Source organism: Dendrobates tinctorius, unplaced genomic scaffold, assembly GCF_039654945.1.
Source record: "Dendrobates tinctorius isolate UK_male_01 unplaced genomic scaffold, ASM3965494v1 ptg000014l, whole genome shotgun sequence".
In the NCBI taxonomy this organism is placed as follows: Eukaryota; Metazoa; Chordata; class Amphibia; order Anura; family Dendrobatidae; genus Dendrobates; species Dendrobates tinctorius.
In genome coordinates, this window is record NW_027361682.1 from 31,314,507 (window position 1) to 31,337,487 (window position 22,981).

A 22,981-nucleotide genomic window follows, 5' to 3' on the forward strand; every position below is an offset into this window, starting at 1 on the left:
CTGACTCTGGAAGAATGCAGGTATAACGAGATTGAAATACTGCCCACGTTCCTCCTTGAAGACAAATGTATTGTTGCAAAAATATTTTTGTGTGTAATGCGTATTGTGACATGCGTTACAGTGATAGTGTTGTGTTCTGCCAGATAGTAGGAACAGTTAATAGTTCATGTTTGGAAGTAGCCCAGAATGGTAAGGGATAAGGTGAAGGCACAGGGACAATTTCCTGTTAGGACGTCAGATAGGGCCCATCATGCCACAAAAGCAGACCCAACGTATGAGTAGGGAGCAGACCCACGAGACTGAGGCACTGGATAACAAAGGACAGAGTAATCAATGGGAGGTTCTGGGACAGGACACCTAGCAGTACGGCCCCGAGTTTATAACTCAGAGAGGTAACGGGCCAGGGCAGAACAGAGAACTTGAGATGAAGAAAGGGCACCAGACGGGAGTTCCAAGGTGTCAGAAGCAGAGAAGCTAAGTACTGGCCATATTAGCAGACTAGTTTCCTTAAGAAGGAAGAGAACGTGGAACACGGGTTGAAAATAGGACGCTCACTAGCTGGGCTGTAGTAGCGTGCTGGCGTGTGGTGAAGGAAATGGGACTATTTGAGGCAGGTGCAAGTAAATGTGAAAAAAGTAAGGAGCTTGTGTGTGAAAATGCTCCGTGTTGTAAAAGGAAACGTTCATGAAGTTATGCACCCGCTACCTATTGTACATAGTTCCCACCAAGTGGCTACTTCGCAAAAGACTGTTCAACATTCAGTCCTGGCCAGCCAAAGTCACCGACATTGTGATGTCTGCAAGGGCGTAGTGCCCCTTTAGACAAAGCCCACACTCCTAACCAGGACCCCCACCTTCATGCAACATGCTGGGGCATAAGAAACTAGTACCTCACCCATAACTACTGCCCCACGCCACGTTACACAGGCATGTTGTTCTAAACCGTTAAAGAGTTAAAATTCAACAGGTAAAAATTGGTCAGTTTTTGCTCCTATTTTATTCTCGCTGGTCCCCTGAGCTTGTGGTTGTGTTTTTTTGCTGTTGTTGTTTTTTTTTTTGTTTTTTTTTTTTTAAATCTGCCATACCGATTCAAAGAACCAAGTTTTTTTTTAATTTAGTGCTAAATTGTATGGTCTTTACCAAGGAAGTGTGGCTCCCAATATCCTCTGGGGCGTGTCTTTATGCTCCTCTACATTAGCAAGCGGGCCATGTCTCTTGCTAAAGATCATAAAAAATTAGCACCAACAAAAAAGTCCCATATCTACGAAACCGTATGGTGGATTTAAAAAAACAAAACAAAATAAAAACAGAAACCAGTATACTATAGGGGAGCAACAGAAAACAAAACTGGATACTTGACCTGGCAACAGGTCCACTTGAACACATCTGGGAGCAACTAAACAAATATATCCCTCAGGAAACATTGGATGTGACTATACATTTCCACATTAATTTTGTCTTTTCAAAAACATTTCCAGCTTTTTTCTTTTTGTTGCCAGACTCATTCATTTCATGAGGCTACAAACATATATAAAATACATTGGCTATTTCCCCAGATTAGGGGATAACCACAATATTGTGAAAGGTAAGCTCTGATTAGGAGATGTCTCTGTCAGCGCAAGAAAGAGGTTCAAGGCCTGGCTACTCCTGAAATCAGCAAGACTAGGCCCCCAAAGGGCTTGGGTTACACTTCAGCGACATCTCTCCACCTGTTTCTGGACAGTCAAAATACAACTTTAATGGAGACAAATTGTAAGCCTGAGGCAGAAAAGAGACACCATGGCATTCAGCTGGCACTGACACAGGAAACAAGTTTTAGTTTATAACCAAGAGGGAATAAATCTTTCCCCTACCCCACTGAGAAACGACCGGGCCGCTATATATGGCCACAGTATCACTGAACATTTTCAACTACCCAAACCTTATAGGTCAGATTTCCAGTTCTCCTAATGTATATCTGGCAGACCACATTCTTATTTTGACAACTGACTCGAAATCCAGAATATGCTCAGCGGGGCCACAGAGACACGGATGGTTATTTTTGAAATCATGTCATATATATATTACCCCCCCCCCACCCAAAGATTCTTAAAGTGTATTCTCCATCTAAATGTACATCTAAATTTGGTCTGAGTAATCAGAGAGACTGGTTGCTAAGGTTGTGACACATAGCAACAAGAGGCCTCCACCACCAAACCCCCCACCCAGGCTGTTCTTCCTAACTAGTTCATTAGGTGATAGGAAGCATGTGGTACCATTCAAATCATACACCACCATACGCCTCGTGAGTACCAGGCTAGGCCGAGCTTGAGGCTTTTCATGTATCCTTTCTTGCTACTCACTGTTTATATAGGGCGTGGAAAGATTGCTCTTTGGGACCTAAACCAGAGAGAATGGTTGCTAAGGTTGTGACACATAGCAGCAAGAGGCCTCCACCACCAAACCCCCACCCCGGCTGTTCTTCCTAACTAGTTCATTAGGTGCTAGGATGCCTCGTGGGTACCAGGCTAGGCCTAGCTCACTATTTATATAGGGAGTGGATAGATTGCTCTTTGGGACCTAAACATTTTAAGAAAACAAAGTCATCTGATGACCAGTTGGCAATCCCATTAGATTGTGAAGTCATGAGGCAATGCTGGCATAGCCATCTTCGGAATGCTCATAGACTCCGATATGTAGATGTCATAGGGTCAAGTTTAGTCTCCATCAATGTTCATCTGGTCACACCGTACAACCCTACTGAATTCACTGTGGTTGAATGGCAAAGCATTCATAGCAACCAAACTGTCCATTGACATGGGAGACACTGATGCCAGTCATATGCTGCCATTTTCCAATTCAATCTGTAGTATTAATAAGATTTTTCTTTGCGTTAACCCCTAGAAAGGATGCAATACAATCATAGTTGCCAATTGTCCAGGATTTCTGGGGAAACCTGGGTAGAAATATGGCTGAGTGTATGCCAACACTTGCCCAAAACTGGGCGGCTTTGGTCATGGCAATACTATATTGACAACAATGGTAACAAAAGAACTAGACATGATAAGAACCCAAACCCTTCTGGTACTATTGGCAGTACACACAAGATACACATTAGATAAAGGTCTATTCAGGATCGGAAAAAAGTAGCTGCTTTCTTCTGGAAATAGTACCTCTCCCCATCCATGGTCGTGTCTGGTATTGCAATTCAGCTAGACTGAAGTAAATAGGAGCAGAGTTGAAAAACCATGCATAACCTGTGGAAAGAAGTGGTACCATTTTTTTCTTAAAAAGGAAGAAGCAAATTATTATAATAATATTATTAAAGGTCTAATATTAACATTTAGGATTGCTACTTCCAATTGGTGTCTCTAGAGTTCCTGTCCTCTTCCTCTTTGAATAGGCTACTTCCATGTATAAATTCTCAGTGGAACATTGCATGACCTATTAATCAGTCTATGCCAAGGTGATTCTCTCCACAAGGAGAAACCTTAAACCTTAAAAAGGCAAATTGATTGTTTGAATCATTTTTTTTTTATTTTTCGTATCATGTAAAATAAAAAATAATGAAAATCGAAAGTTCACAATTTTCACATTGGCCACTAAGCCCAGTACTAGAACTATGAAGGAAATGTGAGTCTAGTATTAGAGTTAGTAGCCAGGGTAAAAACAATCCAATATTGATTTATTTTATTTAATTTTTTATGGTGCTGTTAAATTTTGTTTAGAATTTAATTGGAATATTCCTGTATTTAATTATCATGATTAGATTTTGTACTGTTAGGCACCAGGATTCTCCCTCTGCACAGGAAGAATCCCAAGCCATGTCTTCTCTTGCGGTCTCCCATCCAGTCTCAGCCACAGCAGATCCTGCTCAGCAGAGACATCAGTCTCAGCATATTGCTCATACCCATGCTGTGCAATTGAGTGCTGGTGCCTCTCCAGGTTCAGCTATAACAATCAACAGCAAACAACGGCAAGCAGTCGTTCCTGAGACCAAGTCCGTTTTTTGCCCTACTGAGCATGCTCATGAGGTGGCAACCTCGCATTGGTGGTCGGCGGTCAGCTGCTCAGGTCCTTAAGCGAGCCCAGATTGGTCCACTAGCAAGGTCCTGGCAGACTGGGATCTCTAAAAGGATCTCACAGCCGCATGGCCGTGTGCTAGTATAGACCATGTGGAGTGTGTGTTGTAAGCACGTATGCTTGTCTCTGGTGAATGACTTATGAAACCCTTACCCTTGGTATGCATGAGTTTCTCAGCCCTGCCAGCTAGTGCCTAGGCTGAAAGTGCAGGTAGGAGGCAAAGTCAGACTCTAGCTCCTGCATTCTAGGGGCTGAGCCTAGAGACCTCACTCACGCCATATCTGTGACGTTTAACAGGGAACAGCGTTCTATTATGTTGTTGCTGCGGCTCTGTGGAGCAACAGAGTTCACCGCTGTTCACACCGGGTGACATTTAACCCGCGTGTTTTCAGTGCTCAACCGTTGTTAGGCATCAGGTTAATGCCCCTGCACAGGAGGAATCTCGAGTCTTGCCTTCTGTTGTCGCCAATTCCTCTCCGGCCGCAGAGGAGCCTGCTCAGCAAAGACGTCGTTCCCGGCGTCCTGCTCAGGCTACTACTGTTGGCTTGGTTACTGCTGCCAATCAGGGTTCAGCTATAGTAACATGCAATAGCCAGCAGCGAGCAGCTCTTGGGACTAAGTCCTTCTTTCGGCCCATTGAGCATGCCCGTGGGAAGTCCTCTCATTGGAGGTCTGAGGTCACCTGCTCAGGTACTATTGGACCACTAGGAAGGTCCCGGAAGGACGCTACTATAAAAGAGTTGCATGACCGCATGGCCATGCGCTAGTATAGACTCTTATAGTATTAAGTTGTGGTATATGTGATGATGGATGCATGAAACTGGTGAGTGACTTATTATGAAACCCCTACCCCTTGGTACGCATGTGTTGTGTAGCCTAGGCTGTCCAGCGCCCAGGCTTAGGGTAGGTAGTTGGTGGAGTCAGCGCCGAGCGGTGGCACTGCATAGCGCCACAGTGCTTTCAGCGCCTCTCACATGTTATGCCAGAGAGTGTCATCTGCACGAGACACCTCTGTACCGCGTACACTGCAGTGTCCGTCTCAGTGGTGCCATGCGCAGTTACTGCACTTTCTAGCACTAAGCTTAGACTGGCTGGTGGCATCCACCAGGGCGGCGCAGTACGCATGCAGTGGGGTAACACAACTGTAGGCTGCAACCTGTGATTGCTAACAGGACACAGCGTTTCTCTAGGGTTAATCCCTGGCGCCGCAGTAGCAGTTCCCTAAGCCATAGTCTGTGAGGTAACAGGCGTCTCTTTCTGCAGCTCTGTGCTGTAACAGAGTTCGCTCCTGCGCACACCGAGTCAGTGGATACTCCGCCGGTGTTCAGTTAGTGTCCGCAATTACCGAGCAGCAGTTTACCATCTCTACACGGTGGTCTCCGGGTTGCAAACGCACTTTATTATATTTTATATTTAGTGCGATCCGCAACCCTAACAGCCGCCATTTTGTTCCGCCATTACTTAGCAGCAGGTTCCATCTGCACGGTGGACCCTGGGTTGCAAACGCACCTTATTATAGTTTATTTGGTGCGTTCTGCCAACCCTAACAGTTATTGATGATCAAAGCTGCAAAAACTGCGTAAATTTCCAATTGCAAAGCGAAAAAGAAAACTAAAGGGTTCTATAAAGATCTGTATTTCATCCTAATACTAGATGATCATGGTTATTAAACCTTCGGCTAAACAATTTTTTACCGATTTGCCCACCTATAATAATTACAGCCAAAGCTTTCTGAGCAGATTGAGGCCACTTACCTGCCAGAGGCATACGCAGGGGTTTATTTTTCCCAGCAGATGTTGGCTAGCCTCATTTTTGATCCCGGTGGCTACAGACTACACGGCAAGATAAAACATACTCCGGTCTGCCATCTTTATTTTGCTTCCTAATCTTAATATTGTCACCAGTCTGCCACATGCTATTCCTGCTGGCTCTTCAGCCTCAGAAATGCAACGAAGGACAGATTAGTGGGGGATTACCGGAGGAATTTCATGCGGCAAGTAATACAGAACGTTGAGAAGGTTAAGTAAACGCAGGTCATAAAAAATTCAAGTCCAGTCCTGTTATTTCAGCTTAGTTATAACTTTGCAAAGGGAAAAAAAAATCAAGAGCATGAAGGCTTGTGGGAATGCTGAATTTCTGCATGCATGTCTGTCTGCTGCCAAATGAGGTAGCAAGACTTCTGCACTACATGGCAGCGACCATGTGGACGGCGCAAGAGTGCAGACGGGAAGTTTTTTTCTTACTTTGCCCTTATTTTTGGAAATATTCTATAAATATTATAATCTTATTTATAATTTATTGAACATATTTTTTTACAAATTTTATATATATACGTACGTATAATACGTGTGCCGACTGGGGGGTGCTCCCTTTTGGCTGCAAAACATACTGGAGACAGACGCAGAAATCTGTTCAATCAGGTCCCACTTTACATCCACAGCAAGCACAACAGCTTCTGCTCCTAGGCCTGGGTACCTGTCACCTCGTCCCTGCTTCTGTTTGGCGAAGGTCCCTGGGTTCTTCCACCGTGGCTGCCATTAGGCCAACGGCCACAGCGTTTCCCCTGACCAAACCTGCCCGCTGCGACACTTACTGCTCCTTCAGTGTCCAGCCGTCCGGTACCCCAGGCCTCCTTTGTCCTGCATCCTGCAGCTGTCCTATCAGGGCCACCCCCCTGCGAGTCTCCGTCTCTTGCCTCTGCTCTCCTGAGCGCTTCCTTTTTCCATCCTTTCCTGAGCTCTTCTCTCTCCTCCTGGGTTTCTGCCCTGCCCCTGGGACTCTCCTTCCTTTTATCTCCTCATCCTGGAAATCTCCTTCCCAGTCCCGTAACTCCGCCCACCATGACTCTGCGCTTTCCTAGCCTTAAGCTGCTGTTAAGCCCTTTTCTCACTACTCCATGTCTCCATCTTGTGGAAACCCGGTACTACACCATCTTTCACTAATTCTAGCAGTTATCCCCCACATATTCATTCAAGTCGGAATAAAGCATTGTACACATCACTTTTCATTTTCCCTCTTTTTCAGACAGGTCCATAAGTCAGTCCATCCCCTACATTATATTATATTATATATATATATATATATATTAAAAAGAGTACTTTTTTTTAATGGTGGTACCCTGTGAACCAGACAGTGGCAAGATTCATTAATCAAGTTTATCAATCAACTATAGGATTGCACTAGTCCTAGTGCTGAGCCTGGTGATGCCACTAGTGGTTGGTGATGAGACCACAAGTTCAACCTTTTGACCTATTATGCAGATGTTCTCCTGGGATTTGCTTGGGTTTACTTCACTTTTACCAAATTTTCCCACTGGGGAAACATATACATGGGGTGTGGGTGGTATCTTTACAGTAAGTAATCTAAATATCCAAGTGACTGGCTTAATACTATGTTAAGTGTCACATTCTAATCAACCCTTGTTTGTGGCAGTCTACATTTAGGTGAAGAAAAATCAGGGTTTTTTTTCTAGATATAGTGCCACTCTTGTCTATTGACCATGGCTGGTATTGCAGCACAGCTTCATACAATAAATAGGGCAAGTCTGCAATACAACATATGACCATGGAGAAGAGTGGCACAGTTTTCTTTGAAAAAAATATAAAATAAATCAATTCTACATCTAACCCCCCTATAAAAGGAGCACAAAGGAACTTTTATGCCATAAACATGTTTTCATTCCAAGTTAGCCCTGAGCTCATACACAATGACATCATACATACTGATGGATCTAAACCACAACTTAAGCTTTTGTATTATTCATTTCACACCTCTTAAAGGATGACTGAGCGGCCATCAATGAATTATAGAGAGGAGGAGGAATAATGAACATTCACACAAGGCAATGTACCATAAACATGATTGGTTACAGTAACAGAGGGATAAATAGTTGGGGATGGGTACAACATAAAAAGAGTTGGAGTCCTATAAAAGAAAACTGGAAGGATCCGGCCAATAGGGTCATTAGAACAAAAAAAATAAAAATAAATAAAGAGGCAACCAGCATAATTTGCATAACCACTAGGGGCACCCGTTCTACACTTAGTACAACCATTACCTTTTTGGGACTCATAGAAGCGATGTTGTCCATATAGAACATTGCTGTTTCCGTGGTCCAAGTGGCTCATGGGTAAAAAAGTGGAAAAACGAGGATAACCTGAAAAACAGAATAATACAGAATTTTTATTTATTTTAAAGAAAGAAAAAAAAACATTCACCAACACATACAGAGAATTGTCATCCTATCACTGTCACGGGGAGAAATGATTAGTCACTGACTAATTCAAAATGATTACATAACTATCTGTCTAAACATTTACTGGCCCTTAAACAAAGGTTATTTCCTCCTGATCAGGTCTAGATTGTTTTGTTTTTTTGTTGCTGTTGTTTTTCATCTTAAAGGTGCATTTACAGCAGTCGATGTGCCGTGTTATAGACCGCCAATTGGCTACATATTTGCCTGCCGACTGTCATTTACTAGCTCCGTTTAGACAGGCAGGCAACGCTTCAGATGTACACTGGATGATCAGCAATAGATCTTTCTGTCTGGACAGGCTGCCATTGTTCTCAACTAACATTGAGTTTTACTTATTCACCGATTGATCGGAAGTCTGTTTGTACTGGACGATTATTGGGAATTGATCATTCGTAGGAACACTTGTTCCTTTCGGTAATCAAGAAGGATATTCCTGAATGTTGGAATACGTTTGGTGCAACAACTCCATTCCTGTCTATGAGTGTTTAGTTGCTAGATTTGTATGCTGTTTATAAACAAAAAAAAAACTCCCAGAGGCTCACACAGGGAGAGCATGTGACTATATTTCCTGTTTTTCCTGCGTCTGTGTATGAGAGAAGCAGCCTGCTGTAGATGATGCACATATAAGAGACACACAAATGATTTAATCCTGATCTATTAAGCTTATCATATATTGTTCCTGTTTGTTCCTGAATAAAGAAGCTTTGTTGTCACACACTTGGAGAGTATCCTGAATAATCCGCTGCAAACACTGAAACTAAGGGTACCGTTACACTTAGCGATGCACCAGCGATCCCGACAACGATATGGATTGCTGGTGCATCGCTAAGTGGTCGCTAGTGAGCTGCCTGACGTCTTCCCGCCCGCGTCCACGCGTCGCTCGTCGGCGCCACAGGAAGCCCAGCAGGAAGTGTCCGACGAGAAATGATCCAGGACGTTCTCACGCGACCAGCGATGAGCAGCGGGGGAGCCGGTCGGAGGTAAGTATCAGACATAGCGATATCGCTAGCAATATCGCTGCTACGTCACAAAATCGGTGACGTTACAGCGATATTGCTAGCGATATCGCTATGTGTAACGGGCCCCTAACAGTCTAGTATAAATCCTGCAGAGAACAAGCTGATCTGCTCCATTTCAGGTTGGGGACTGGCTGTGGATGTGGGTTTACCAACTGAAAGGCTTCATCTTGCATAGAGGGTAAAGGTCCCATTACATTTAGCGATGCGCCAGCGATCCCGACAACGATACGACCTCGTCAGGATCACTTGTGCATCACTAAATGGCCGCTAGTGAGCTGCCAAACAGGCAGATCTCACCAGCGATGCAGCAGCGGTCGGCGGTCATTACTTACCTGTCAGACGGCAGCTCTGCTGACGACTACCTCCCGCGTCCATGGAATCGCTCGTCGGCGCCAGCAGGAAGCCGACGACGAGAAATGGACCAGGATGATCTTGTGCAATCAACGATAGCCAGCGGGGCCGGTCGGAGGTAAGTGATACATGTAGCGAGATCGCTAGCAATATCGCTGTTGCGTCACAAAATCGGTGACGCTTTAGCGATATCGCTAGCGATCTCGCTATGTGTGAAGGGGGCTTAAAAGGGGAGAGGCTCCTGCTGCAGCCAGTTGTCTCATACCTAAATACAGAATACTGGGAAGGAAGAAAGGAGGGGGACATGGCTGATCTCCTGAGACACAGAGAGAAGATTTATAGATACAGAGAAGAGCTTTACGTAATTCGTTTTAATAATAATAATAATAATAATAATAATAATAATAATAATAATGAAAGGGAGATATGATTATTTAAAACAAACACAAATCGAACATTTGTAGCTATTGGATCTTTTTGACTATTTTAGATGTCATCGCATTCACCAGTAAGACTAGTACAGAAAAAGTTGGCAAGACACCAAAAATTAGCCAGAATCAGTTAAACAACCCATTACTTGAGCCATAGGCGAGATCATGTTATGTGGTTGGATCCATGGGAAACTGGTACCTATCATAGTGAAAATGATTTTAACACTGTGCCCTCGAAACTTGAACTGTCTGTTGGAAGGGTTATCTCATGCAGGAAACCAGTGATATATGGCCCTGCCTTACACAACAACTGATGCAATAGATGATGGAGGATGATTACTCTCCACCTACTTTACTCAGGAATAAAATTGACAACTCTGTTTAAGAAAAATTCACCAGACTAGCAGACTAGTGGTCACTTCCCTTCCAGCACAGGGATGAAGGTGAATTTAGTTCCCCTAGTCTAGGTAGGTCTTTGTCTCGAATGAGCAGGCCAAGCTTGGACGTGGTCTCCACTGGTCTCAAAATCCAAGACTACAAAAATATTTTTTCCTACAATTTGTCCAACACTCCATGTATATATGGAGCAAACACATAAAATATTCAACTATAGATCTGTAAAGATGGAAAAACCCCTTCAAACATTTCTTCATCTGAAAAACTCAAGAGTAGTTTCCATTAGGGGTTAACCTGATAATTCAGGTATACGATTTAGCTCAAGATGGGCTCAATCAGCAAAAATTTTACATATCCAGCCACCCACTGGGACACTATTCTTTAATATCCACTCTCGATCACTTATTATTACACACAGTGAGCCTCACTCACCGAGTAATTGCAGCAAACAGCAAGAACATGTTCCGGGCTTTATTACCACACACAATAAGACAACTTTATCTCTTGTCAGACATGATTTATGCCACAAATCTGAGCAACTCTACAAAAAGCGGGAGCCAAGAGAACCCCAAAATGACTACTAAAAGTCAACAATGGTTCTGAGATTAAGGTAGCTCAGTGGTCACCTAGTAGGCCATGGAGTTGACTACACACTGAGGGCAATGTCCTCAGAGCTCGGATGTTCTCCTTTAAGCTATATGGGTTTCCGTAGGGTTCTCCAGTTTCTCCCCATGCGCCATAAACCTACTGATACAGTAATTTCCTTTTTTATAACATTAGTCCAAGAGCGAGATCGAAAAATTGGATTGGAGGGCCCCTCAGGAACTTGGCCTAAGATAAATTAGTTTAAAAGTTGCCGACTTCTGGAGGACTACTTTTAGCCACAAGTCCTGAGGTCTTTAAACTTTAAAGTCTCTGAAACACACACACACACACACACACACACACAAATATCCGGCTTCTCATTTAAAGGGATTGCAAAGAATTATAAAATTTAGATCTTTATTCCATATTAAAAACAAAACACAGCAATAAGAGAACAAGGCAACGTTTCGCCTAAATCTGGCCTTTTTCAAGCCTAAAAATACAGCCAATACGTTTTTTTTTTGTTGGATTTTAATCTTGGGAACTTTTGAATGGGACGACTGGTTGTCCTTAAAGGAGATCTGTCACTTGATTCATGTTTGGACAGCATGATTCAGAGCTTGACTACACAATTGACGCCAGGTATATTTTTCTTTGAACACTCAAGACATTTGAGAAAATATAGCTTGAAGATCTGGCAGGGGACCATAGCGGAATACCAGCCTAGGCTTCTCCCAACACTGCTAGCTAGTGGTGATTGACACATCTCTCACTAAGAAAGGGAACTATCAATCTATAGTAGTGCTGGAAGCAGTCATATGATGGTGGTCTACATGACGCAAAGTATGTGACCGTGGTAATAGTTTTGTATGGCCAGACCAATACCAAACTGGACCCTTTCTTCCCGTCTATGGTGCCACCATCTCGGCCAACAATCATAGGACTGTACATTGGTGAAACAAGGATTCCCTCCCCTACAATTTCAGAACTAATATAAAATTTAACTGGGAAAGCTGCTTGTGCGCACCCCCTCTCCGTTCCCAGAGGTATGTGACGGGCCTGTTCTCGAGATAGATGTGGATCATAGTGGTGGGATAGCATATATCAGGCATTTACGACATATCCTGCCAACTCCAATAAATATCCAAAATAGGACAACTGCTTTTAAGAATGAGCCAGGATGTTCTGAGCCCAAATTTCTCTGGTCCACAGCAGCGTGTACCTTACTGCAATGAAACAGTCAAATTTCCTTGACCTGCAGTGGAAAGATTTCGGTCTACGGAGGAGGACTGGGAAAGAAGACTTCCAAGCTTTCGACATTCTTGCAGCTGTCTCTTTTAATTGCCTCTTGTTAAAAGACTTTTACTAGCTTTCATTTAAGTAAACAGCAGTCAGTAAATTCCTCTACCACAGATGCCCGTTCCCACGTGTAACCTTCCACTGACCCCTAGACTCATCCACTGCCTCCCAGTACTTTCATATGGAGTTAGTGAAGAATATTATAGGTGAACATCTGTTCTCCTCCCCCAGTGACATCTTTCTAACCTGTTCTAACAAAGAATAGGACTTGTATCTTGGGGCTTGGAATCAGAGTTGTGTGTCAGTGCCGCAGAATGTTCATTACTGCAAATGTCATATTTCATGTTACATCAGTTCGCATTAATGCATCATGGTAGTCGACCTCACCCGCAAGTAAGGAAGCGAGTATTCAGATGGAGGATAAGTGGATATAAGGTGGGCCACAAGGCAGTGTTAGCAAAAGCAAGCAAAAATATGTTGGAAACAGGTACAGAAAAGAAGGGGTGTTGAAAAAGCCATATTGGGTCCAAATCCCAAAAATGCAGATGATGTGTAAGCTAGTTAGTCTCCAGAAGGAAGAAAACTGTCTCGAGCATCACCTATTGAAGGTGAAATAGATTTGCAGGATCTGATCCACCTGCCAGGTCAGTAATCTGTGGCCTCTGGAGGGGAACACAGAACTACCCATCTGTCGACATCTGCGGCTCTTTTTTGGGCTAGCCAGCCTGGTATGATCTCTTTACTGGGTCGTGCTGCTCATGTGAAATTATGCCATGCCAGCTAATCAAAAAAGTCATGGATGATGTCAGGTAAGAGCAGCATCGGACTGGAGCACCTTGGGCCCACCAGAGAAAATCATTCCTGGGGCCCACTTATGTAGCTACATAGAAATAAATGCAAGACCACTAATTGTGGGGTAAAATGTGCTAATATCTGGGTATAATATAAGGTATTACATGTCTTAATTATGTAGCCGGAGTTGGGGTAGCCCCCTAATAGAATATAATATAGCCCCCTCATATAGTATAATGTAGCCCCCTCATAGGGTATATTGCAGCCAGCCTGATATAGTATAATACAGCCCCCTACTGAATATAATGTAGACCCCTCAGAGTATAATGCAACCCCCTCATAAGGTATAATGCAGCCCCCCCATAGAATATAATGTAGCCCCCTCATAGGGTATAAAGCACCTCCTTATAGGTTATAATGCTGCCCCCCTCATAGGGTATATATATATATGCAAACACAATACTCACCTGCTCCAGTAAGGGGGGAAATAGGAGAGCAGGGCAGGCCAGACAGGTTCTGGTAGTGGAAGACTCAATTATTAGGGGAACAGATAGGGAAATCTGTCACAAAGACAGGGATCGTCGAACGGTGTGCTGCCTACCTGGCGCTCGAGTCCGACACATCGCTGATCGGGTTGACAGATTACTGGGAGGGGCTGGTGAGGATCCAGCGGTCATGGTGCACATTGGCACAAATGACAAAGTTAGAGGTAGGTGGAAGGTCCTTAAAGATGATTTCAGGGAATTAGGCTGTAAGCTTAAAGCAAGGACCTCCAAGGTGGTATTTTCGGAAATACTTCCTGTACCACGTGCCACGCCAGAGAGGCAACGGGAGATTAGGGAGGTTAATAAGTGGCTCAGGAATTGGTGTAGGAAGGAGGGGTTTGGGTTCCTGCAGAACTGGGCCGACTTCTCAGTTGGCTACAGGTTCTACGCTGGGGACGGGCTGCACCTCAATGGGGAGGGTGCAGCTGTGCTGGGGGAGAAAATGGCTAGAAGGTTGGAGGAGTGTTTAAACTAGGGACGGGGGGGAGGGTATTCCTTTTATAGGAGGGGAAGACAGTGCAGCTAGAGACCTGGGCACAAATAATGACATTGGGGGTGGGGGTGGCATAGGGGGTGGGGTTAGAACAGTTAATAATTTAAGAAAGAATAGAGGTACAGAGAGATACATAAAGTGCATGTATACTAATGCCAGAAGCCTTGCCAACAAAATGGAGCAATTGGAGTTAATGTTGTTGGAACATAATTATGACATGGTGGGGATATCTGAGACATGGCTGGATGAGAGCCACGACTGGGCGGTTAATTTACAGGGCTATAGTCTGTTCAGAAATGACCGAACAAATAAGCGAGGGGGAGGCGTGTGTTTATATGTAAAATCATCCTTAAAACCCATCCTTCGTGATAATATATATGAATCTAATGAAAATGTAGAGTCCCTGTGGGTAGAGATAAGGGGAGGGGGGAAAAATAATAAATTACTGATAGGAGTTTGTTATAAGTCTCCAAAAATAATGGAAGCAACAGAGAATATCCTCATAAAGCAAATAGATGAAGCTGCGACTCAAGGAGAAGTCATTATTATGGGGGACTTCAACTACCCTGAAATACATTGGGGAACAGAAACCTGCAGTTCCAGCAAAGGTAATAGGTTTTTGACTACTATGAGAGACAATTACCTTTCACAACTGGTTCAGGACCCAACAAGAGGGGGGGCACTGCTAGACCTAATATTAACCAACAGGCCAGACCGCATATCAAATGTAAGGGTTGGGGGTCACTTGGGTAACAGTGATCACAAATTAATAAGTTTTCATGTATCCTTTAATAAGATGTGTAGTAGAGGGGTTACAAGGACACTAAACTTCAGGAAAGCAAATTTCCAACGGATGAGAGATGATCTTGGTGGAATTAACTGGGACGATATCCTGAGACATAAAAATACACAAAGAAAATGGGAGACGTTTATTAGCATCCTGAATAGGACCTGTGCACAATATATACCGTATGGGAATAAACATGCGAGAAATAGGAAGAAACCACTATGGCTAAATAGAGTTGTAAGGGGCGCAATAAGGGACAAAAATAAAGCATTTAGCGAATTAAAGCAAATAGGTAGTGATGAGGCATTAACTAAATACAGAAGATTAAATAAATTCTGTAAAAAGCAAATCAAGACAGCAAAGATTGAGACAGAGAGACTCATTGCCAGAGAAAGTAAAAATAATCCCAAAATATTCTTTAACTACATAAATAGTAAGAAACTAAAAAATGATAGTGTTGGCCCCCTTAAAAATAGTCTGGGTGAAATGGTGGATGAGGATGAGGAAAAAGCCAATATGCTAAATGACTTTTTTTCAACAGTATTTACACAAGAAAATCCCATGATGGATAACATGATCAGGGATAAAAATTCTCTGTTAAATGTCACCTGCTTAACCCAGCAGGAAGTACGGCGGCGTCTAAAAATCACTAAAATTGACAAATCCCCGGGCCCGGATGGGATACACCCCCCGAGTACTGCAGGAATTAAGCACAGTCATAGATAGACCATTATTTTTAATCTTTAAAGATTCCATAATAACAGGGTCTGTACCACAGGACTGGCGTATAGCAAATGTGGTGCCAATATTCAAAAAGGGGACAAAAACTGAACTTGGAAATTATAGGCCAGTAAGTTTAACCTCAACTGTGGGTAAAATCCTGGAGAGTTTTCTAAAAGATACTATACTGGAGTATCTGGAGAAGAATAACCTCATGACCCAATATCAGCATGGGTTTACAAGGGACCGTTCCTGTCAGACTAATCTGATAAGCTTTTATGAAGAGGTAAGTTCCGGACTGGACCAAGGGAATGCAGTGGATGTGGTGTACATGGACTTTTCAAAAGCTTTTGATACGGTGCCACACAAAAGGTTGATACATAAAATGAGAACAATGGGGATAGGGGAAAATATGTGTAGGTGGGTTAAGAGCTGGCTCAGGGATAGGAAACAAAGGGTGGTTATTAATGGAGCACACTCAGACTGGGTCACGGTTAGCAGTGGGGTACCACAGGGGTCAGTTTTGGGCCCGCTTCTTTTTAACATATTTATTAATGACCTTGTAGCGGGCATAGAGAGTAGAATTTCAATATTTGCAGATGACACTAAACTCTGCAGGGTAATCAATACAGAGGAGGACAATTTTATATTACAGGAGGATTTATGTAAACTAGAAGCTTGGGCTGATAAATGCAAATGAGCTTTAATGGGGATAAATGTAAGGTCATGCACTTGGGTAGAACGAACAAGATGTATAATTATGTGCTTAATTGTAAAACACTGGGCAAAACAGTCACTGAAAAAGACCTGGGTGTATGGGTGGACGACAAACTCACATTTAGCGGCCAGTGTCAGGCAGCTGCTGCAAAGGCAAATAAAATAATGGGATGCATTAAAAGAGGCATAGATGCTCATGAGGAGAACATCATTTTACCTCTATATAAGTCACTAGTGCGACCACACTTAGAATACTGTGTACAGTTCTGGTCTCCGGTGTATAAGAAAGACATAGCTGAACTGGAGCGAGTGCAGAGAAGAGCGACCAAGTTTATTAGGGAACTAGGGGGTCTGCAATACCAAGACAGGTTATTACATTTGGGGTTATTTAGTTTGGAGAATCGAAGGCTTAGGGGTGATCTTATTACAATGTATAAATATATGCGGGGACAATACCAAGAGCTTTCTAATGATCTTTTTACTCTTAGACCTGTGACGGGGACAAGGGGGCATCCTCTATGTCTGGAGGAAAGAAGGTTTAAGCATACTCACAGACGCGGATTCTTTACTGTAAGAGCAGTGAGACTATGGAACTCTCTGCCATATGATGTTGTAATGAGTGATTCCCTACTAAAATTTAAGAATGGACTGGACGCCTTTCTTGAAAAGTATAATATTACAGGGTATATACACTAGTTTCCTTAATATTGCGTTGATCCAGGGAGCAAGTCTGATTGCCGTATGTGGAGTCAGGAAGGAATTTTTTTCCCCAATGTGAAGCTTACTTGTTGCCACATGGGTTTTTTTTGCCTTCCTCTGGATCAACATGTTAGGGCAAGTTAGGATAGGATATGGGTTGAACTAGATGGACTTAAAGTCTCCCTTCAACCTTAATAACTATGTTACTATGTTACCTCTTCTCCTCGCTTCCACGCTGATTGCAGCTCTGCTCAGATGTCAGCAGCTGCACTGCTGTCTGCCCGGCACACAGTAGGTATGCAATGAAGTGACGTCATCGCGCACCGGCTGTGTCAGAGGCAGAAGGGAGTGATGGGAGAGGGAGCGTCACCTGACAATCTCTCCTCCATGATTGCTTTCAACTGTATCGGTATCTATGATGCCGATACAGTTGAATGTGGCATGCACTGGGGGGCCAAGCTGCCGACGGGCACCCCCCCCCCCCGACTTACTGCTCCATAGCGGCTGCATGGGCAGGGAGCCCATGGGGGATCGGGGGCCCTGGTGTGTCAGGCCGTGATAGCGGAACGAGAAGAGGTGTGTATTGTGTTTGCATATATACAGTATATACCCTATGAGGGGGGCAGCATTATACCCTATGAGGAGCAGCATTATAACCTATGAGGAGGTGCGTTATACCCTATGACGCTAACACTGCCCGCTATTAAAAGTGAAATGGATATTCTCCCCTCTCCATGCCCATGGGGGCATGGAGAAGAATGAATATTAATTTCTCTTTAGCAGCGGGGACAGGCTTTAGCCGCAGCAGCCGGCTTCTGCCTCCTGTCACCCGCTGGCACCAGGGGCCCCCATAGCAGTTTGAGTGGTGTGATGCTATTAGCAACACGCCACTGGAGCAGTGGGCTCCCTAGGCAGCTGCTGGCCCTGTATGCCAGCAGGTGTCAATGACAGGGTCCACCAAAGAAAGTTATAAAGATGCTATTCAATGTATTAACCACATGGCAGTCTCCAGCTAAACAATACAAAACCAAAAACATATCATTGGCCAACTCTCATATGACTTGGAGCCACATTCAAGATGATCCTGCATGCTTTGGTTTTGTAGGCATGGAGATGTCTAGGCAAGTTTATGTCAAGTATGGCAAAGAAAGAAGCAGGCTTTCGTTAAAAGCCAAATCAAAGATCATTCTCAGGTAAAGAAGAGGTAGGTAATATGACACTCAAACTACTGCAATGTTATAGTAAAAAACATACCGTAACTTTATTCAATCCAAACCAGGGTAAAAAACCCACACATTTAAAAACAGGACATCCTGGCAAAACAAAATCCTAACATTGGCCTTTGTATTCTGAACTGGTGTCTGAATGGTTCAATGCCATGACCAAGAAATGTTTAGACTCACCGGTTCAAAAACAATAGACCAATGTTCGCTTTTTTTTGTTTTGTTTTGTTTTGTTTGTTTTTTTGTGTTTTCCAGGATGTCCCATTTTTACCCTAATATGCATTGAATAAAGTTACAATTTTTAATATACCATTCTGGAATTTGAGTGCCGGACTACCTACCCTTTGTTTTCTTGGGAATGATCCTTGTGCTTATCAGAGTCCAACCATGTGTTCTTTTTTATCCGATCATCATTTGTGGTTCTATCAGTCTGCTATGGAGTAATGTAAGAGATGAGCTGAACATACCGTACATATATTTTTATGAAAAGCTAAATTGTAGAACAAATTTTTCACAATTTAAGGTTTAAGGTTTCTTAACTCCCTTCTCCTTCATTCCTGGCAGATTTTGAAGTATTTTCCTTTTAAGTCCCCCATACACATAGGTCAGTCAGACAGACTGCTGTTCATCCATTCTATGTAAAAAAAAAATCTAAGATCACATCAGCCATGTTAGTTTTTTCAGCTGTGGATGAAATCTGGTAACAATAATTTGTTGGTCGGGAATCGAATGGTAAAAATCATTTGTTTAACCAAAAGAGTCAACAATCTACCAATATGGTCAAAATCAGCAATTTTAGCTTATGTATGTGGGGGGATTGGAGACTTTTTGTAGATATGAAGGGTAAGTTCTAGACAGGTTCAAGTCTCCCAAGATGATCTTGTTAAGAGTTGGGACTCCCCACCACAAAGACCCAAAGAAAAAAGGCATCCAGCACGGTGGTACGGTGGCTCAGTGATTAGCACTGCAGCCTTGCAGCGCTGGGGTCCTGGATTCAAATCACACCAAGGACAACATCTGCAAGGAGTTTGTATGTTCTCCCCTCGTTTGCGTGGGTTTCCTCCGGGTTCTCCAGTTTCCTCCCACACTCTGAAGACATACTGATTGGTGCTCACAATCTAGATTCCCGATGGGGCCACTGATGATAATGGTGATGTCTATAAAGTGCTGTGGAATTATTGGTGCTATAAAATTGAGTTAAATAAATACATTTTAATAAAGCCCAACCAAACACCCACATGGTGCAGTCTACCATTTGGGAAGGAAAAACTAGATGTCAAAAGTAGACCATTTCCTTCTCAACCCAAGTTCCTACAGATCTTAGGCCAAAGCCTATATTCAGAAACAAGTTGAAAGGCACTGTGGACCACGTTGGCCCTAAAGTATATATATAAATGAAGGATAATAAAGGCCATAGCAGATGCTCATTCTATCTTTAATCTGTGCATATCTTAGCAGAAGTTTGCTTGATCTGTCCAACAAATCCATTCCCTGGGATCAATAGACCCTATAAATTTACAGTTGGTGTGAACCGAGATCTTTAATGGTACCACTTGATGAATTCCGATCATGCTTCGTCTTCCTGACACATGGAAAGACTTATGAGATATAGCAAGGCCATATGAATTTACATCTGGAAAGACATGTCCAGTGTGTAACGCAGTTAAGCAGACATCTCCCTCAGCAGGAGATAAGGCTTCTTTGAGCTTAGGAAGCCTATTGACTATTGAAGAGAGTACTTTGAGCGCTGTGAATCATAACAGCTGCCCCCTTGGAAAAAAAAAGTTGCATTTCAGCCCCCAGCCCTAGGAACAGAGCTGGCAATTCTGAGCCCAACAGAATGAAGTTCCGTGCAGCTGTGCTTAAGGAATTCCCAGGGCGAAGGGGCAGAGATGCCTGGGTACAAAATGTGCAGCCTGCTTTGAAGCCTGGAGCCTACGCCAGGCCCTGAAATGGCTTCATTCAAGGACGCATACAGACAACAAGTCTTTGTGTGTTGCACCAGTTAAGAGATAAAAGGGCTAGGGAGGATGGAGAACGCCAGAAAAGATGAACTTCAGCTGACGGTGAAGAAAAAAAGTAAATTATTTTTATATTAAAAATAAATAAGAACGTACCAAAAAGTAAGAATTGCAAAAATGGCTGCAACATAAGAGCACATGTTCACAGTGGTATTCTGCCACCTGTAGCCCAAATGGTGGCATTGCTCCTGCACCATCAAGGCTTATAGCTGTACAGCAGACACTTGCCCCAGCTACAAAAATATTGAACGTCCCCTCTACACATTATTAATGTCATAGTCATGTTGACTTTAGTGGCTACTAGGATTGGTAGAATAGGGAAAGTTACTTATACATTGAGATTGGAATGCCCACATGACAGCCCACATGCTGATTGGTATATTTTATAATTTTTTTTTTACTTTATTACATAAAGGGAAAAAGCTAGGTTTTTCTTTTTAAAAGAAAAAAAAAAAAATTAAAAACAAAATAAAATTTAAAATAAAAAAAAACCTAAAGTATGGATCTATGAAGGAGATGCAGTGTCTACCTATAGAGGGTGCAGGGCAGGCAGCAGATTTCCCATACCGTCTATATTAATGCACGACACTTTGTTTTAATTTCCAGCAAGGTCTGTGTGACAATGTTTAGAAGTCTGTTTCCAGAGCCTTGAAACGCGTGTCATCTCCATGCCAATCCAGCGAGGAAAGGGTTGACCTTGGAATATTGTAGGAATTCCATTTGCAAGTTTAATTACGTTTTTTCTTTTTTTTTTTTATTACCAATGCCTGAAGACACGAAGGGGGGGAGGGGAAACGGAGAGACATGAAAGATGGAAGGAGGAGGACTTTAACAATGTGGCGATGAGTGAATATGAGGTTTAGGATACACAAAAAGGTGAATTTTTCTCTTTATGGCACCAGAAGCATCTACCAGGGAAGTACGGTACCTTATGGTGCAGGTCGAAGAATGAGAGTAATTATCAAGTGTTTTGTTAGTACAATTCCACTTCAAAATCATGAAAAAATAAAAAATAAATTAAAATTTTTGTTTTTAGAGATTTTATGAAGTAATAGAAATTATTAAAAATTATAATACATTACATCATGACATTTAAGAAAAAAAATCAATAATAGTAATCTTAAAGAAAAGAAAAGAAACTTTTGAGATGGAAATTCTTAAAAATGTAAAAAAAAAAAAAAAAAAAAAAAAAAGAAAAAGAAAAAACAAAACACACTTTCCTTTGTTCAAATTTTCCCTAAAATTTTCCAAAAAAAATACATTACAAGTTTGGTTTAGCTGGTTCTAGCAGAATACTTGTTTTAGGTTGACTTGCGCTTGTGTCCCCCCCACCCAGCCCAAACCTGCGGTTTCTTAACTGTTGGACAACACTGCACCCACCCTGACAGTTGCAGAGTTACAGCTGGTAAGGAGCAGTTTACCCGCATCTATCCCAACTGTGCATAACCCTCACTGATGGAAGGAATTTCAATTCTTATTTTACTTTTCTTTTTCTTTTTTTTTTTAAATCCAGCAGAGAGACTGTTAATCGTAAGACTCATGCAAGAGATGTTCTACAACTTACGCAGCACAGTTATGGCTGAAGAATACAAAGCAAGCCCTTGAAAAACTGCCGGCTGTTTTGGCAGCTACATTAAAGGTAATGCCAGGTATTTCCTTGACACCCAACCCTACAGGAGATCCCAAGAGGAGTAGGAGGAGGGAGAGGGGGTGTGGAGTGCCGCTAAAGCATTCTTGATTTATAAATATACATACCAGGTGACTGGGAAGTCGTACGGAGAGTTGGCACAGACTCTCTATGTCTCTTGGACACCTTAGCTGCCAAAAAGTGCATGGCATGGTTTGGGTCACGCGCATGGAACAAAATTTTGTTTTTATAAAATTTACAAAAATTATAGATTTTTCAATTTTTTTATTTTGATATGTAAATTATAAATTAATATTTTTACCCATATAGTTATAAAATATTTTTACAAAAATAAAGAATTATAAGAGTCTAAAAATGTGTACAGTGAACCTACAATGAAAAACAGATAACAGTATATTTAAATATATATATAATTTGTTTCTGGTAATATGTTGAATGAAGAATAGATGTTTTACAACCCACCCATGTGTAGAACACAACTTTATATACTTTGAAGGAGGCCAGCGCCCAACCCTGTCACAGATGACCGAACCATAGATTAGTTACTGGAGAGAACAGGCTGTAAAATAGGACCAAGACCCAACCCGGTCACAGATGACCAAACCATGGATTAGTTATCGAGAGAACAGTCTGTATGTCAATAACATCTGTTTGTGGGCTCATTAACATCTGCCCGCTCTTCACTCCCCATTGGTGTAGATACACCTGATCGTACTTGCATCTGTCGCATCTGGTAACCCATTAACCCATGTTTTGCTGGAGTGATGAAACGAATAATGTAGATTCATTCTTTACTTATTACTATGCCCTCTAGCACACAGTTCAGTCGAAAAATTAACATTTGAGGTTGATGCCCCACACAATCTCAACTCATTCCTCTACTGCAGCAGAGGTAATACCCACACACATAGGGTGTGCTATCCTCACTCATAGGAGTTT

General features: G+C 42.6%; 1 protein-coding gene across 9 annotated transcripts in view; it reads right to left on the reverse strand.

The window, feature by feature from the left end:
- Nucleotides 1-22,981, reverse strand: part of BAHCC1 (BAH domain and coiled-coil containing 1) — a 125,184-nt gene that overhangs the window by 36,792 nt on the left and 65,411 nt on the right. For all 9 annotated transcript variants that reach the window (XM_073560592.1, XM_073560597.1, XM_073560591.1 and 6 more), the window contains one exon: nucleotides 8,119-8,217. In XM_073560592.1, the coding sequence (XP_073416693.1) occupies nucleotides 8,119-8,217 (99 nt within the window). The remainder of the gene's footprint in view (nucleotides 1-8,118; nucleotides 8,218-22,981) is intronic.